Raw genomic sequence first — 19011 nt, forward strand, 5'->3', positions numbered from 1 at the left:
GCACTGACTCATTTACCGACCACGGGCTTCATGACAAGAACAAAAAGGTGGAGGGTTTTATGCGGGGGGTTGCAACCGAGGTAGCCTGCATGTTACGACACTGTTTATGAGCAATTGCGATGAAAAATAACAACGAGTCGATGGCGCCGAGAGGAGCGTCTAACGCATACAACTGATTCCACCGTTGGGACGGTCATTTGGTCAGCGGGGCTACTACGAAATTCGAAAATCGAAGTTCGTGTCGTCTCGTCCCTCTGACAGATTTTCGAATTTTGGAGTAGACCCTCAGGTCTTATCAAGCAGCAGCATAAAAATAAAAAGCTTCGGATTTTTATAAAATGTATCTGGCGACATTAGCCGTCATGTCATGCCGTCACGTCAACGTCACTGTCTGTCTGTCATTTCATTAAGTTTCGATTGTACGCTATGTGATGTGCCCCCGTTTTCATTGTTTTTGTAAAATATAAACGTCAGAAAATGCCCTGATCTCATAATACGGTCTTAAAAACAAATTTAACATAATGTCTTGTATAAATGAGCCGGTGCTCAATATAATAGTGGTGGGTTTTCACCATAAAAAAGGCTGCCAGGTAAGTGTAGGCGTCAAGTGTTCATTTAATCAATAATGTTTTTTTGTGACGAGTACTTCGCATATGAAAAACAATTAGTGGTTTATATCTTATGTTTTCTTATTGCAAACGTAATATCGCAATACAACTATGAACTACACATAAGTGAAATCCTCCAATTCGCCGAAATATTCTAATTATTTTAAAATATGCATACTTTCTCACTTTTTATCACAGGTTTACAACCAGTCGTTGTAGAACTGTAGGTAATTTTGAATTTGAGAATAAACTTTTTTAAACCTCTTAGGCTTAATTTGCTGTAGGACCTAAAAGAACTTGAAACATGAAGGACTTTAGTCTTAATTGAATTTGTTTTATTTCAGTTTTAATTTCAAATAATTGAAAAAAATAAACTGGCACAGCTGTGATTTTTTATATTTGTTTTGTTTAGGTGGAACACTGTTACCCAGAGCTGGTCCCTGGACGGCCGGCGGAGCTGCCTTCAGCGTGGAGGCACCTGCCGGCTCTTGCCCTACCTGATGGCTCCCACAATTACCTATCGGACACAATATTCTTTCATCTGCCTGGACTGACTGAGCCAGCCCATACTGTTTATGCAATATCCTGTTTCCGCCAAATTCCTATTGAGGTAAGGTTATAATAATAATAAAATCTTTATTCTATAAGACAAAATTGCACAAGAGAGGAAATAAACAATTACAAAGAAAAATAATACTTAGGTTAAACAAAGCACAATTAAATAATTTGAATCCTGACTCACCCAAGGCTTTGGGAAAGAGACAAATATAAGCTTAAAATGCCTCCATGCTCAACTGCATTACATTAAATAGACAGTTATGAGTATTATTGTATATAACAAAATACCACAAGAACTACACCAACTACAATAACTTATTGATGACAAAATTAAGGAAATGTTTAATAAAGAAATGTTTCTACAGGTTGAAAATAAGGAATGATAATCTGAGACAGTAACAATAATTGATGCAGTAATTAATTTGATCTATGTAAATAAATAATATAATTACAGCTAAATTATAATATTGTATTAGTGACTATTGCATCAACAACAATTTGACATTATTATATTTATGTATAATTTGCATGCCATTATTGGTTAAACATGTGAAACAAACAATTATAATTGTTATAATAACCACCTACATTGTACTTACCATATAAATATTCTTTCTTTCTTTCTCACAAACTAGGCAAGGCCTGTATCTTGTAAGGTAAATTATATTCAACTTAAACAAATTAAGTTTGCGATAATTGGATTTATAATTGACATTTAATTGGGCAGAAGTACTTTTAGTTAGAGATGGGTCAGATCCTGGTTTTGCCAGGTAATGGGTATAATTTTTGCCGAATCTGCCTGAAAACCGGTAAAATTACCCAGCATTAAACTGCCTTTAAAATCCACTGCTCGGAAGGGCTAAGCAGTGCGGGGTGCAGTATTGTTCCAATGGAATTTTGGGTTACCGTATTTTAAGTTTGAAATCGCCGCGATTTCAGGGAAAAATAAAAAGAAATCACTGTATGTGAATTTTTTTTTAATGATTGTTAGCTACAAAATGCTATGGTTATATAGTTATTGATAATAAATCAGAAAAATAACGTTCCGTTACAGGTACAGGCCATAAAATTAAAAAGTGGTAATTTAATTTGTCAAACGAAATGTTTCAACCATAGACAAAAGATCAGCGGGGCTACTCCGAAATTCGAATTTCGTGTCATTCCGTCCCTCTGGCACTTATACTGTTTAATACGAGAGTGAGAAGGACGGAAAGATACGAGGCCCTCTGGTTTCAACAACCATGCGTTCAATTCGCGAAAAATATAAAATGTGACTAATTGCCGCGTAATTTAATATGGCTCTTTACATGATGCCATATACCGTATTTGTGGTCTATTAAGTAACGGAATGCCGTATATTACGGCAATTGCCGTATCAAGAACAACGTTGGCGGGGTGAGGCAGAGTGTGACTTGTGTTTTTGCATCACAATCAGACGAATTTCAGGTTGGTTATTGATTCACTTGACATTAAAAATTTAACAAATTAATACCATAATAAATGGATCTCAATGACTAGTTACTATAATAATGATTAATAAATGAGTAATAAAGACTTGATTTCATACTTAAATTTGTTAAAATTATAAGTTGATTTAAATACAAAGTTTAATTAACATTTTCCTATGAAAACAGTTGTTTTTTTTTAATTACTTACCCGTTATCCGGCATCATTATCCGGTATCCGGTCGGACCCTGAAAAAGTACCGAAACCGCCGAGTACCGGATTCTAGCCGGGTACCCAGTGCATCTCTACATTTAGTACCATCATAAACTAAACCTTAAGGGCATATGATAAGGTATAAAACTGTTTTATTTATTACCCCTTGTACATGGGAAAACAGTTTTATAATGCAGTTTTACAACTATTTCATCAGGTGATTTTGTCAGTTCAACTGAACAATGTGTGAATAATAGAGAATATGTATACATGGTATACAAGTTTTTATTCAAAATAATTTAATTTAACATCAAACATCAAATGGAATTTAGTATGAAATTTTTATGATTGTCGTGGTATAGTCCATGTCGGATTTTAACTTTCTAATTGAAATCTTCAAATGTCCATCTTTGTGTTTTTGGGCTATTTAAAAAATTATTTCACTACTCCTGAGTCCTTACTTTTAATAACAGACCTATCACTTAAGACCTAGATGTGGTTCACCAGCTTTATTTTGAATATTATTTCAAAATTATTCTTAAAATTCTTTATTCATATACAATTTGTACTTTAAAAAGTACATTCATCTGTTATTTTTAGTGTTAATTGGTCCTTTATAAAGTATGCGAGGGCTCACAAGGTTATTTGAACAAAAAAATACCTGCACATTCACTATTTTCAGGGTTTTTTTTATTGTGGTTAACAAATATTTTCATACATTGGGCAATCTTGAAAGTGTACCACATCAAAGGTGTGTCTTCATATTGAACCAAAAATTCGAATGAAAAACCCTGTAAGGGTGTTCAACCAACTAACAAACCAACCTAACAACCTGCTGAAATATTACAAATAAATTTCAAAACATCCTGTAGAATGGGTGAAAACTTCAATTGAGCTTCAATAAACAAAGAGATGAGGAACGTATTTAATTTGTCCAATTTTCTTTCAGCAAGTGGTCCAAAAAACGGAAGACATGACGAGGAGTTCAGTCCAAAAAAGTGTCTGTGTTGTATGTCGCTCCCCTCTCTTTGGACGGCTTGCCGTCAAGATGGAGCTAGTAGTGCGAGCCTGGTTCCTGGAGGGAGATTTCTCCCAGACTAAACTGTTGGAAGATGCTTACAACCACCTGAACAGCTGTCCCGTGCAGTTAGATCAGACGCTAGAAGGTATGTATCATACTTAGTAAAACCCTTTTTCATCACACTTACTCGTTAACAGTGTCGTAACATGCAGGCTACCTTGGTTGCAACCCCCCAAATAAAACCCTCGACCTTAATGTGCTTGTCATGAAACCCGTGGTCGGTAAACGAGTCATTGCCCATACTAATTTTCATGTCATGAAGCCCAAGGTCGGTAAATGAGTTTTTTACTGCATGGTGTGCTGCTGCTCCGTGCGCGCGCTGCACACGCACGCCATGCACATGCTGCGGAGGGGGAGGGCGGCGGGGACCTTTCGCTGCCAAGAGCGCAGCCAGCGGTATCGGCAATTTTTAAAAAAATATTAGTTTTTCTTTTACAAATATACAATTTTACACGCAAATGTGATGAAAAACATTGTATGTCGCACGGGCGGTACTAGAATTACGCGATGTTCGTAATTCTGGTACCGACTTCGACTTCGGGCTTCTAACAGACTCTCGTTTGTAATTCCTTATTTACCGCCCTAAAGACACAATGTACTATTGCAGGCTTGTCGGTCCTGCGGCTAGTGGAGAGCTGGCGGCACAAAGCCCTGCTCCTGTTCAAGTTATTGCTGTTGCGACGCAAGGTGCTGGTTTACGGCTGTCCGGCGGGGCCGCTCTCCGCCGCGCTGCTCACGCTCGTGTCGCTGCTCCCGAGGTGCTTAGAAGATGGGCTCTCTAAGGCTGCTAACGTTGTGTAAGTGACTTATCCAAGAGTGGAATAAATGTATGCGTTCCTCCGACCCGACCGCGCCTGCCCATTATATCACAAACAAGGTACTTGCGCCAAAGATGGCCCTGTTCCTATGATAGCCCACTTTCAAAATTTTATAGTTATAACCGTTCGAACGAATTCAAATTTCACGCCCATGTTCGGATAGTACCATAGACATAACTACAAGTTCATATCGAATGGTGGAAGACGCCATCTTGGCAGCAGTGGACAGTTTGTCAGTCACGTTGCAAACGACTTACGGTTTATAACCTCACATTCGCAAACTTTTTAGTGTTTCTTTGAAAAAAAAAAACTGTCTTCGGATTTCTTTCAAATAAAAAGTTACTTAGTTTCAAGGGCATTCGTATGCAGGTAAGTGATGTGTATATTTTTTGTTTATTTTTTATTTTTTTATAAATAATCCTCGCTGCCGAGAAAAGTGCCTATAAAGGCCCACCACACGGGCTCCCTAGATAATAAATAATAATAATAATAATAAATATCATGGGACAATTCACACCAATTGACCTAGTCCCAAAGTAAGCTTAGCAAAGCTTGTGTTATGGGTACTAAGCAACGGATAAATATAATTATATAGATAGATACATACTTAAATACATATTAAACACCCAAGACCCGAGAACAAACATTCGTATTTTTCATACAAATATCTGCCCCGACACGGGAATCGAACCCGGGACCTCAAGCTTCGTAGTCAGGTTCTCTAACCACTAGGCCATCTGGTCGTCGGGCCGGCACTTGTTGATTTTCCTCTCAAATAAATAAGGAATACTTTGATAAAGTTTGATTTCAAAAAGTTTTTTTTATTTTCGATTTATTGAATTTTTGCAAAAAATGGGCCTTACAAGGCGCAGGGACCTCACAAGTACTCACAACAAACAATTAATTGTCATTTTTTTTGTATGAAAAACTTAACAATACGGTATGTGAAAATTCCTGAATTTGCCATATGTTAATATTATTATGAAAATATAGATATACAGACAGTGTTTACCGAAGAGAAAACTTAAATCGGATGATTTATAGTATTTTTTTGAAAAATCTATATACCTGTCTCTTTGTCAAACGCTTTTCTCTATGCAGCAAGTATGGCGGTACTGGCGTGTGACGTCACATGCCAATATGTCTTTCTCTGTCTAATCTTGAATTTCAAACCCTCATAACTTTATTATTTGTAAAGGTAGCTTAAAAATTGTTTATTTATTCGATAACAGGCATTGTGTAGTTTTAATTTATAAAACATATACAAAATAGTCAAATACCGCATTATAAGTTATGACCTTAGTGTCTAACGAACTCAGAATTATCTACGACTAAGGTGTGGGTGTATTGAACTATCTTTGGCTAGCGGGCATTTTTTTACTACGTCAATGTTTAAATCACTTGAAACCTTATGAAATGTTTGGCAATAAAACTAATAGCTCTCCAGTGTACACGAGTCATTTGTAAACTTTTTGTCAATAGGTAATTACGGATCTTATCATTGCAGATTATCCAGGCCCTTGTCTCCCATTCCATTGGCGCCTGACAACAAAACTGAAGATGTTGTCGACTCCGCTACCGACATAGTTAATGAACCCGACATGAAGTATTATGTAAACGGCTCAAGTCAGTTGGATGACGAGCTCACCCCTAAAGAAACAGGAAACTTAATGGAAGAAAAAGACAGAGTGAGCCGGCAGAGCTTTGACGAGACGTTATTGGCCGAAGTGGACCGACAGGATTTGTCGGCTGGTAGGGACAAATGCCACAGCGTAGGCGAAAAATACAAGACACAGAAACCGTTAGTTGAAGCTCAGCAAAGCCCCACAATGGCCCGTGACATGAGCGTAGACGGCTTGTATAATCTAACGGGGCAGATAGACCAAGCTGAATGCGGATTCCCTCTTCCCCTATTCGAGGATGGTTATCTCTGTTTGCCGTACTTATCTCTCCAGTACTTAGACCTATTGTCGGACGCAGCTGTACAGGGTTTCGTAGTTGGTGCATCTAATGTGCTATTTAAGCAAAAACGTCAGTTGTTCGATGTTTTAGTGGAGCTGAATGAAATGAGAATAGAGACCGGCGATTTGCTTTTGAGGAGGCAGTTGGCTCTGGGCACGGAGGACCTGAGGTTTGCGGATCATGTGGTGCGGCACGGAGCGACGCAGGGCGACGCATGGATCCGGGACCAATTCGCCAGTTACTTGATTTATCTTTTAAGGACATCGTTGCTACCAGGTAACTATTGAAGTACACACACAAGTATACCCAATTCTCTAGCTCGCGTTGAGTTTGATTTTAACTGTCGGAAATTCCGCTATTGCCAATTATTACTATCTGTTGTAAGCAATATCGCCTGCATATCGGGGGAACTTTATTGGGATGAAAAGTAACCTTTGATGGTCAGGGATAACGTCATTTTTAAAAATCATTTTAGTGTATTTAGCGATCACCTCTTATTTGTATTTAGATATTTTAGATGTACATCGATAAAATTATGTTACTATTGTTACAGACGGTAGTCGAGAGATCGAACCGTTCAACGCTCAATTCATGTGTGCGTTCAAAGCGTCACCAGCGTACCAGCAGTGGCTGCGGACGACTAACAACGGCGATATAGAAGCATTCGGCAGCCTCGCGGCGATACACCCGTTCGCTGGACAGTTGTCAGTGGCTGACATGAAATTGAAGTTGGCGCAGTAAGTTTTACATCTTTGACTATTTATTTTTGGCCATATAGTGTTACAACTCTATTCCCACCGGGTTGCCTATAGAAAATGTCAACACCACGCTGTATATATATTTTTGTTAAGCTTTGATTATTGATCAAGGTCAAAATTCAAGTAAATCCAATCATGAAAATAGGTCAAATTGAACGTGCTTGATTTGATCACTGACGTACCTGACAAGTGAAAGTAAAATTCATGAAAAATATTGATACAGGTCAAGCTTGCCAGTCTACAAAATTTTTTTTTTTTTTTTGTTAAACAGAGAACACATTAAGACCATATAAGGCCCCTTTATAAGGCCCCATTTACTGGAGCATACTACCACAGAATCAAAAGCAGCTATCGAATACATACCTGACAAAGAATATTTTTAAAGCTAGTCGTATTTTCAATTATTACAATAGAAATTGTGACGTATTATGAAAGCAATAAAGTTCAGTTTCCAACTCATTGCAAGTGGTCGGGTAAATCGCCTCTACCTTATTAAGGATTAATACAATTTCCATGGATTTAAGAGTTTGACAACGGTGACATAAATATGATCAATGACTTGGTACACCATCCGTCGATCCAAAACCACGATGTGTTTTCAGTACGATGTCAACAAGCGAAGGCGGGCGAAAAGTCACCGCTGCCGTAGCGAGCACGGGGCGAGCCGTGGCCACGACATCCCGGGCCGTCGGCGGCGCCCTGTCCCAGGCTCGCGGGGCGCTCTCCGGCTGGTGGACGTCCCTAACGGCCCCCGCACCCGCGCCCGCCGACGACAAGTCCGTCTCGGACGCGGAGGACGTCCTCGAGATTACTGACAATAGGAAAGAAGACTCCGATACTCCAAACCCCGACCCCCCTGATAAGTCTTTAGACGAAACCGCCAATACCCTTAACAAGATACAAGTCATTTAAAATCAGTACTCACAATATAGAGGCTAAAAATCACCTCGTACAGAAATAGTCTCTGTGGGAAGATTGTTTTTCAATTACATAAAACTAAGCAACATTCTGTCCTTATTATTTATAGTCTCATATGAGTAATAGGGTGTGTGATCACGTCCTTATAATGAAAACCAGCATGAACCACGCCCTTACTCTCGCCTATGATTTTAGATTGAATAATTCGAAAACGAAAGCTAATTATGATAATAATTCGCTAGGCTTTATTCTGCGTTATCGCGTCTATATAGGAACATCGTGATTTTTGCTTCATGATTGTATTCTAGTTGCCGAAATAGATCTTATTGTAAATATACATTTCCATGTAGCAGTTACGTGTATCTGGTCATCAATTTGTATTAGAGTTTTTTACAGTGATATCGTATTTAATTATATTTAACGTGATTTACTCATAGACACAAGCAGGCTGTCACGGATGAAATGGCAGCTAAATTTCGTTATTTAAACCAGGGGCTATTTTGTTTAACGCGCTCGCAAACACAAACACATTTTCTACTGCCATCTAATAGATAAAATAAAAAATGGTAATTGTGATTGCGATGATCCTCTCGTTTCACAATAAACCTATAGGCTTTTATCTCAAATACGATAACCGATCCCAATAATATATCCATGTATAGGTTTCTTTACTAGCAACATTTTAATTTGTCAAAATGTTGGTAAGGAATACTATCTGTGGTTTTATTATATGAACCGTCCGCATGTTTATTTATTCTGGAGAACCAAAAATAACTGAATTTACTTCTTTAATTTAAATGAACCCTTTTCAAGCATTGTGCGTACATTGTGTGTACCACATGCAAAACCAATTGATATAAAAAATATATTCGCTTGTATTTATCTGTTATGTAAACAATATAAACCTATGAATTTAGAAATCGAATGCTTATCTGGAAAAGGGTTCATAGTTTCAAAGCAGTGATGATTTGCAAAATATGTAATTGTAGCTTCAATTGAGATTAACTCATTTTTCTTGCAATCGGGTGCGGATGGTCTCATGTTCTTTTTATATTTTTGTTAGAATAGCTGCTTTCCTTGTAAGCGCAATGTGATTTTTGAACACGCACGGATATTTATGCACAAGAATCTGAATACTTAATCATTCTTTCGAAATATACTCAGCGGCACAAAATTAGGCCCTCTACATACAAAATTATCTATTACTGCATACATTTGAGGGCCAGATTATTTGCCGCTCAGTATAGTTACCATAAGTAATTAATTATTGTTTTGGCCATGCTTAGACACCCTAGGTAGATACATACACATAGGTGATTCATCAGAAATAATTAATCAATAAAGATTGCAGTGTCTAAAAATTGTTATTTTTTTAATATCTCAATTAAGGTATTGTGAAATTGTTGATAATAATTACTGGTACTTCAAACTTTGATACGACTTGTGATCTCTAAAAACACTGATAGTTTTAGTAAATTGTTGATATTGTAATAGATTATTATTTTAGATGTTGGTGTGTATGTTTCAGTGAATTTGAAATAAATAATATTAAGATGCTATTAATTTATTATTATTTTTATTCCATTTTGATTTTATGTTTATCATTATAAATAAAATCACCGAGGAGGCTCTCTACTTTATTAAAGTAAAGTATTATAGTATAGGTGTTTGGAGAGCGAATAGGCATAACATTTATTTTAATCGCTTTGACTTCTTTTTTTCAGTGCGACTTGTTTTCTTCAGAACTATACAAATGTGTACCTTTTTTCGCAGATGTGACCTAGTTATGAAATTAAATTACTGAAATTATATCATTAATCTTTTAATTGATTTTACCTACATCATAACAGGATAATGAAAAAGAGACTTCGATTGAAAGCAAATATATTCTCAATATTCTTATGATTATAATATCACAATTCTGGGTAGTCATTGTCATTCATTACATTTAAATGCGATATAATTCGTATCGTGTCTACGTTTGTGTTGTGACATTCATTAAGTACTTTTCTAGAAATCGGGACGTGCTCGTTTATTAAAATTAATTTAAAATAAATTAACTACACTGCACACGTAACGTCTAGTGGAATTAGCGACATGCATTGTCGCAAAGAGGATCCCGTGCCATACGCCATACGTAAGGACGTCGTCAAAGTAGCCTCGGACGGAGGCGATGCGGTCGTCGGTCGCGGGCGGGGCGGCGGCGCCGGAGCGGGGGGTCGCGGGCGTCGCGCGCGGAGTCAGACTGCGGAGTCGGGCTCGTCCCACGGCCACGGCGGGCCCGAGTCCAGCGCGTCCTGCCGCCACAGCGCGCGCGCGTCTGACGCGCCGCGTGACAGCAGCCTCATGTTGTAGGGCTCCACCATGTTGGACAGCGAGGCGGCGCTGTCGTCGCGTGCCAGCCGCGCGCCGCCGCCGCGCTCGTTCTCGCCTTTACCCTCGGGCAGCAGGTCGAAGGCGGTGGCGCCCTCGCGCGGCGACTCCAGCTCCGTTATGTCCGAACGCGGCGAGAAGTCCGAGCCGGACGCGTCCGCGAGGCTGCGGTCGCCGCACTCGACGCGGATGGGCGCGGGCGAGCCGGCCGCGGCCACGAGCGGCGCAGACTCGCTGTCGCTGGTGGGCTCGTCGCGCGGCGGGCTGCGGTCGCGCGAGCTGCCGCCGCGCGCCATTATCTTCTCCTTGAGCCGCGTCAGCGTCTCGGCCGAGCTGACCTTCTTGAGCATGTCGGCGGTCTTTCTGATGCCAGATAGCTTGTGGTCTTGGGGCGGCGGCGGCTCGTCGCCGCACACGAGCAGCGAGGAGGGCCGCGAGCGCGGGCGCGGGCGCGCGCTGAAGGTGATCTGGCCGTCGTCGGAGTCGTCCTCGTTCTCGACGTTGAAGGTGACGTTGGGCGGGTCGGGCGCGGAGCGGCGCGCGCGGCCGCGCAGGCTGGACGGTTGGCGGCGCGGCGCGGCGGGCGAGGCGGGCGCGCTGCCGCTCCACGAGGCGCCGCTGCCCGCCAGCCGCAGCTGCAGCGAGCCCTCCTCGTCTGCAACATACAGAGCGCCGCTGTACTGAGCCACGGGCCGCGGCGACGGCGCGCGTGACGGCTTCGCCTGCTGGCCGGTGCTCGCGCCGATCGACCGCCGCCGCGACCTAGGGCTGACTGATTACGGGACGGAAATCAAACAAGATTCGACAACTTTTGTATATTTATTATCTATGTAAAATATCTCTGGAATGATAGTTTCGAATGTTATTTGCGCTAAATTATGATTCGAGGTTTACAGAGTCCGGTTCATCTACATCCGAAAAAGGTTTTAAAAAATCTATTTAACAGTCTAACACTAATATAACAACGATGTCTATCACATAAGTACACAGGAATAATATACAAGTCTTTTAGTTGTGGGCAGAGGATATGTATTAAACAACTTTACATTACAATATAGTTAAATTTCACGGCAATAATCATTTCATTTCAAATTATACGTTCCACGCTTCTAATAAATACACTTCTCTGAAAACATACAATATGGCTGTACTTACTATGACACTTAGATTGAAACTGGCATTTGGAATATACATCATGTACTAAAAACACATTTTTACCTACCTAAACTACTTATGAAATTCATGTAATATCTCTTCTATGATATTCTGTTACTACTCAATTTATTGTTATAGTTCAATTTAGCCTAACACTTACACGTATTGCTTCAGAAATATCCACAACAATTAGAAGTACAGGAACAATTATTATGTCCAATTCGCAAAATTACCTAACACCGTTGGATATTACCTCACCCCATATCTTAACAGGATGCGGAAACACTCGAAACAAATTTGTGCTGAAATGATAACTTTTAGGATAAACTTTTTGGTGCGAAATTATTCTTACCATTACATAAATAATGCTATCACAAATCATTTCATAATACTGAAAAATATCTAACTGGATTTGATACTTAACTGGAATTGGTCTAACTAAAGTATAATTGTTTACTATGAGCAGTTAATAAACTGTTATTCGAATCTTTGCTCTCTAAAATTATATAAGTTAAGGGTACATGTACCAAATAGCTCTTGAGATACTTTTCTATAGCAGTTTAATAAATAGCCACTTTTAATAATTGACGACATCTTCCTTACATCCGGTCTTAAAACAATATGGCAGAATGTGTTCATTAGTATCAAACGAAGCTATTTTAAAAATAATTAAATACCTAGGCCACTTTTACTTCTGGTCGCTCACAATGCAACCCACACAATAGTGATATGGTTTGGTTGGATGTCAGACGCAGACGTGTTCAATTTAACCGAAAACGCGTAAAAGTGGTGCCTTTTTCGTTCAAATTTACCTTTAGAAAAGTAGTAGTTACAAAATAATAAAACACTAACTTATCTCGTTCTCATTAAAGTTGCACTTCAATAGTGGCCCGTACATAATTTACGTAGAGTACGTATAATGCATTGTCTATGTATAAGCATGCTTCCGTATGGTAGGATGCCTTCATTCCAGGTGTGAATGTTGACCAAGTAAGAGCTTCAACAGTTTTGACGACAGTTCTCGTTGAATAAAACTTTTTAGACAACGCCAAATGTTATAAGTTGGTAAAGCTATTACTCAGTTGATTATAAACAAGTAGTTTCTTCACATGAAGACATCGTCACCGTCCGGGAGATGTATTATGACGTGGTCCTTGATTTCTTCGTCCGAGGTGTCGGGGGGGTCAGGGGTGGAGGGGGTGAGCTCGCTGATGGTGCGGAGGGGCTCACCTGGGTGGGAGGGGGGCTCCGACTGGAGGACATCTTCCATGGCTTCCTCGTTTAGGGTTTGGAGGGCGCCGCATATCATCTGCTCCTCGAGGGTCACCTGTAGAAGAAATAAGGCATAAGAATAAAGAATATTCAAAGGGAAACGCTGGCATCTGTCACATATATATATATATTATTATTTTTTTATTTATTTAGAAACAAACAGTCTTTCACAATAATTTTGCATTTTAGCTAAAGCTAGGAATTAGTTTTATATAAATAGACCTATAGTTCCCTGTAAAATATTAAGTACAGATAACTTTTGTTAAAAAATATGAAAAATATGAAACACGTTTAAACGTACAACCTATACCTAAGCAATATTAAGATCATCAATTATCTTGAGCCCACTCAACCTCACTCACCACCACTCGGTACTCACTGGGTACTCGGTGTGGCGCCGTGATAAGTCGATTCCCACAAGGTTTGCCTAAATTTTTACGTGACCCTGGCGAAGCTTAATGCGACGTAGGTTGTGTAGAATAAACTGCTAGGTATTATTACATACCTAACTCACGCTTCTATCACTCTCCTCGTCGTCTAACATAAATGTTCACTCCATGTCTTGTATGGAACTAATCATTCTTATAAAAGACTTGGAAGGCAGTTGAAATAACGATATTTCAACAAGTTTTTTGACAACTGCAATTTATATGATAATCCTGACATAATTTGCATACAGCTAAAAGCTTTTGCACTTGTTTTCGTTGACGCGCGTTTGCACCGATACAAACGCAATACGCACGCGAGTCGTATAGCTCCTCTATGGAAAGAAAAACGCGGTGTGCAAAGGCTCTAGAAGTTGCATAATAAGTACATTATATTGATCTGTCATAAATATATCAGTAAACAATTGTATATACGTATAGTATAGTGCGAGATTTACTCATGCTTGTGGTGTATTTGTGCAATAACGCATTCCATTTTCTTAAAACTATGTACAAGCACATAAATGCAGATCGTGCCTTATGTACAAATAAAGAGAGTCCTGATTCATTTTAAAATAACAATTAAATAAAGTACAGAGTGGACGGTCGGTCACGTGACATGTCCGTGGCTGTACAACTGTAACATGACTGTGTTTCTACTACATTCATCGTGCATTATGGTAGGTTTATATTAAAGTAGCTTGTACTAATAATCACCTGATACTCCGCGTAAGGCTGCAAAATATAGTAAAAGATTTAATGAAATATTTTATATTCCGCCTGTTTTCTAGTCTTACCAATGGTTTTTTAATGTCCACTTACAACCAGCCCCTTGGTTCCCGCAGTTTAAGTACAAACTTGCACAATATATCTAGCACCGTCTAAATGAAGGTTTAAGGAGGATGGTTCTTCAAGATACTTTTTTGATACTTCAGGGGTAATCATCTTTTTTAACTATTCACTGTGCAATTATAATTTATTGTGAAATTACCTGTTTCTCAACGTTGGACGGACGGCTGCGTTGGGTTTCAATAGGCCTCGGTTTCACAGATTCCGGTTCTATTTCGACCGTATTTTCAGCAATCACTGTCAAAAAAAAAATTCAGTTACACATTAACCCATATTGTACAAATTAACACAAATCCATAAAAGCTTTTATAGTAGTTTCAGTTTACGAAATATTGGTTTGTCTTTATCACTTTGACATTTAGTCTAATCTAAACTTAGGTAAGTAGTTTAGCTGCTTTGTAACATACGACGTGAAGATCACTTTTACGCTGTGCCTGTGCTGAGACGGATAAACCCATTGATGGTGATTACTGAAGTTGTATGTCCAAAGCACTCTCATTATAACACATTGACTTACCCGTAACAGCCGGTGCGCTCATCGGCATGTTCGCTTCTAACTCACGAAGGTTGATGATGAGCATTTTGAATAGTTCCCAGTCTCCGAAAGGCAGGTCCATTATCTGTTAAAAAGAGACACTTAGGGGCTGTTTCACCATTCATTGATTAGTGTTAACTGACGGTTAAATGGGATGCCGTCTCTATTTGTTTTGTTCGAATAGACGGTGACGGCATCACATTTAACCGTCAGTTAACACTAATCAATGGATGGTGAAACAGCCCCTTAGTATTGTGTTCTATTTCTAATGTTCACTGTTTGTAACAAAGATTTTAGTGTCAGGTCATGCGATGTTGATTAATTACACATACATTCGCAAATGTCATGCCAAAAAATTAACAACACTTTTGCTAATTTTCAAATACACAATAAACAAACTGCATAATTTCTGAGAACATAATAAACGATTGGCATAATCTGTACTTGCATAATAAATGAATAGTATAATAGTTGTATTGAATAATATTTACAACGCATAATGTTAATTTTACATAACAACGATAAGTAGGTAGCTCCGTGAATTTCCTACGCCGCGCCCACGTGGTTGAGTTAATCTGTCATCTCCCAGGATAACAGGATCAAAGGAATTTGGGCACAAATTTGTGCCTCTGGGAGAGGACAGGTTAAGAGTATGAGCCGCATGAAATCGCTCGACGCTCGTTTCCAGTGTCACATCTGGTCACGTGACATATACTTAGTTATAAAGCTGAAAATATTGAGCTTTATCGCTGGAAAAAAACCTCTTCAATTTCGGCAAAACCACTTGTTATTAATTTTTTTCATTCACTCCAATTTCTTTTATTTGTACCACTGCCACGACTGCTAACTGTTACTAAATGAGATTAAGAAATCATCTTCCAAGGCCAAGATCAATCCTGCAAGAAGCCATCTTGTCGCTGCTGCTCGACGCGGCGACTTGACGCTACTTTTTTGAGTCGCGGGAAATTCAAAATCACCTTCAATATGGTGTCACGTGACCAGATTTATCGCTGCAATCGAGCGACAAGCTAATGCATGTGGGGGAACCTTTAGCCGGATCGTTGTTACACAAAAAGTAGTAATGATTAAATGTTGATGATGGACGACTCACAGGTTTGAGGTCTTCGAGCTGGCAGTGCCGCAGCGCTAGCCCGCAGACCCTTTGGTTGTGCAGCGCGGCGCAGCTCGCGGTGGCGCCCGGCCCTAAAGCCGCGCTCACGATCGCGCACACTCGGTCCACTGACAATGTCGACAGGCGCAAGTTGGATATCTCACCCTGAAAATAACGATGCTTCATGAAAACATGGTCCGCAGTGGTTCAAAAGAGGAGAAGGGTTTTAATGATTATTTTTTTACTTTCGATCTCTTATTTTAAGAAACGATTTGGTTCGTTATAGAGTTTAATTAATCGGATCTTACAGAAGAATCGATTTACATTTAATATTCTAGCAGCTACAGTTTCTGTTTTCGAGTTTTTCGTCTGTGTAGTGTTTAGCCAATGCCAATGCGTATACAAAGCATTCACATCAGCCGGCCCGGCAATTTTATGGTTTATTGAAAACTAATTCATTGTTATTTGGTTTTGAATTCTTATTTTTGGTATCTAAATTTTATTACTTTTCGTTTTTTTTTTGTTTTTTTTTTTGTTAATTTTTGTCGCCTTCCGTGAAGTCGCCAAGCGGTCACAGCGGAAGACCAGCGTTGGCCTCTACGGCCAGCACTACATATTATGCTGAGCTGAGACCGCTTCGCAATTTCGCAAATACCTTCTTAATATTAATACTTACTTTATACTTGTTTATTTTGTGTGGTATGTAATTTGCAAAGTGCGAATAAACATTTCTATTCTATTCTATTTACGTTTCCCAGGTTAACATTGAATGGTTATTATTAGTGTTGTATCTTGGAATTACTGGTTAACACACACACACACACACACACACACACACACAAACATCACGCCTGTATTCCCAGATGGGGTAGGCAGAGCACACGAATGAAACGTTACCGTTTCGGAGCTACTTTTAGCAATTTTAGGTTTTAAGTTTGACAAAAACGGTACAATAATGACAGGTTGCTAGCCTGTCGCCTACACGGTATACCTAAACCTATATCCTCAGTCGCCTCTTACGACATCCACGGAAGAAATGGAGAGAAGAAATTACTGGTTAAAGGTATCAAAGACCCTATTGTCAGTGGGCAATTGATCGTGGCGCTAAATGGCGATGTTGCATGGTCCAATATGTCATCATAATCATCGTCTTTGATTCGACTGGAAGGCGACTTCTATTATGTTTTGTTCCAAGCTGTTACTATGCCGAGCTCTGATACGGCTTGCGTACCATCAACTAAATAAGTGGTCTATCAATTTTTAAACAAGTTCCTATCAAATTAATATGTTGCTGAAGTCGAACTTTCAAGTTAACAGACACGTCTATTGGCATTCAATATTGTTTTATGACATGCAAACGATTATCAACTTTAGGGTGGCAGACCACATATTTGCTGATGGTACCAGAATTTAGTGTTAAAAATTCTATCTACTGAAATATAATAAGTGTAGGTTTAGGGAGCGTACGCTAAGTTTTTCGAATCCAAAGATTTGCCTTAAGTTTAAGAAACGCTCACCAGTCCAGGGAACGCGGTTCTCAGCAAGTTATAAGGGTTCTGCCCAGGCATCTTCGGTGGGGGCGCGGGCTCGGAGGCGGGGGCTTGTGAGAAGTGAGGCATCGGTTGCGGCATGAAGCCGGTGGAGGTATTGGCCCAGCCCACCCAGAGCGGAGGCTGGCCCGGCGCCGCTTGCTGGCTCGGCGGTGACACGCGCTGAAATAGTACTCTTACTTAACTAAGGTAACTCGGCAGACAGGCCTTACTGAATACTTTATTATTATAGTTAAAAATCACACTAAATTTAAAACATACTTATTAGCTCGCCAAGATATCTCACCGACTAAATACACTAACCTAGAGCCTACTTTTAAATATCTGAACAGGATCTGTCGATCGCGCAAGCCATGGTGTTCATGATGGCGATTGGCGACCGGGCCCTTTTTGCTGATTATGATTAGTTAAAATTTGTTTGAGAAACTTCATAAAGTACATACATGTTTTCGTTGAAACAGTTTGGAATGTGGGTGGCGGGTGTGCGAGCCCCCCCAAGGCGAGAAGCCCGCCGCGCCGCCGCCATCCTCGTCTGCTCCCGACTGCAAGTGTTCCTCTGTAAACAATGAGCACTTCAATAATACACAATCTTTTCATCAAGCATAGAAAGGAAAATGTTATGTATTTTGTTTAAACAAACCGCTAAGTCATATGTCAATGTGCTATGATTGTCCGAACCAAGCATAACAGTAAAGTTGAGGGAGTAAAAAGCAGAACCGTGCTTCTAATAGGTAGAGTCATTCACGATGACGCGTGCCGTTGTTCTTATTACAATGACATTAATGACTAATTTAGACAAAATCACGCGTCATCGTGGATGGCACTAGGTATAGTTCGTCTAAAGTTCAGCGCCAGGACCCGGTCGACGATAGGTAGTTAGCGTCGATACAAAGAAAGAAGCACGCCCACTACCAGAACTTACTACGCTATGTAATTTTTTTTGTAAAATAGCTTTCAATTCGGTCTTGTCAGAATGTTGAGATGGGACTTACCTTTGATAACCTTTTTAATGTAAGGATCCAAATTGATGGTGAAGGGCAGGAATATCTTAAGATCGGCGGCAGTGAGTGTCGCGCGGTGGAAACTCAGGAACACCTCCAGCTTGCGTTCGTCACGATCTAACTCCATGAGTGAACTGGACTCGCGCAGACCGCTCAAGTGGGGCTTCACCCTGGAAAGGTTATGCTTGTGGTAATAAGCTATGCCTTGACAAGTTCGTATGTGACACTAGGTAGAACCCTGTTGCCGGTGGCATTTGCGGCACTTATCAAAAAAATCTTGATAAATGCAGCAGAGGCTCCCTGCGACAGGGTTGTCCGAGTTTCACATACGAACTTGTCAAGATATAGCACAACGTATCGCACTGACATCGGCATCGG

At 39.9% G+C, this 19011-nt stretch overlaps 2 protein-coding genes across 16 annotated transcripts in view; one reads left to right on the forward strand and one right to left on the reverse strand.

Annotated features, from left to right (window-relative positions):
* Window positions 1-391: 391 nt before the first annotated feature.
* LOC141428066 (late secretory pathway protein AVL9 homolog) lies at window positions 392-10173 on the forward strand. Its single transcript, XM_074087804.1, has 7 exons — window positions 392-590; window positions 1021-1218; window positions 3775-3991; window positions 4514-4703; window positions 6232-6962; window positions 7240-7423; window positions 8047-10173. Exons 1-7 carry the CDS (start codon window positions 522-524, stop codon window positions 8354-8356), a joined length of 1899 nt encoding a protein of 632 aa, XP_073943905.1. The 5' UTR covers window positions 392-521; the 3' UTR covers window positions 8357-10173.
* A 56-nt stretch (window positions 10174-10229) lies between these two features.
* The window catches only part of Arms (Ankyrin repeat-rich membrane spanning), a 59924-nt gene continuing 51142 nt past the window's right edge, over window positions 10230-19011 (reverse strand). For 12 of the 15 annotated variants that reach the window (XM_074087780.1, XM_074087793.1, XM_074087784.1 and 9 more), the window contains 9 exons: window positions 18625-18803; window positions 18076-18188; window positions 17600-17794; window positions 16083-16247; window positions 14954-15056; window positions 14579-14673; window positions 14305-14322; window positions 13121-13217; window positions 10230-11390 (listed from right to left, as the gene is read on the reverse strand). In XM_074087780.1, the coding sequence (XP_073943881.1) occupies window positions 10603-11390; window positions 13121-13217; window positions 14305-14322; window positions 14579-14673; window positions 14954-15056; window positions 16083-16247; window positions 17600-17794; window positions 18076-18188; window positions 18625-18803 (1753 nt within the window). In that variant the 3' untranslated portion in view covers window positions 10230-10602. The remainder of the gene's footprint in view (window positions 11391-13120; window positions 13218-14304; window positions 14323-14578; window positions 14674-14953; window positions 15057-16082; window positions 16248-17599; window positions 17795-18075; window positions 18189-18624; window positions 18804-19011) is intronic. The other 3 variants (XM_074087787.1, XM_074087783.1, XM_074087781.1) reach the window with 1 other exon arrangement.

The sequence above is a fragment of the Choristoneura fumiferana genome, chromosome 5 (assembly GCF_025370935.1).
Source record: "Choristoneura fumiferana chromosome 5, NRCan_CFum_1, whole genome shotgun sequence".
NCBI classification, from domain to species: Eukaryota; Metazoa; Arthropoda; class Insecta; order Lepidoptera; family Tortricidae; genus Choristoneura; species Choristoneura fumiferana.

Excerpts from the sequence above, each read along its gene's own strand:
- LOC141428066 (XM_074087804.1), top strand. The coding sequence starts at position 522 with ATGTCTTGTATAAATGAGCCGGTGCTCAATATAATAGTGGTGGGTTTT. Across the intron at positions 591-1,020 it reads ACCATAAAAAAGGCTGCCAG|GTGGAACACTGTTACCCAGA; the intron begins GTAAGTGTAGGC and ends TGTTTTGTTTAG. Across the intron at positions 1,219-3,774 it reads TCCGCCAAATTCCTATTGAG|CAAGTGGTCCAAAAAACGGA; the intron begins GTAAGGTTATAA and ends ATTTTCTTTCAG.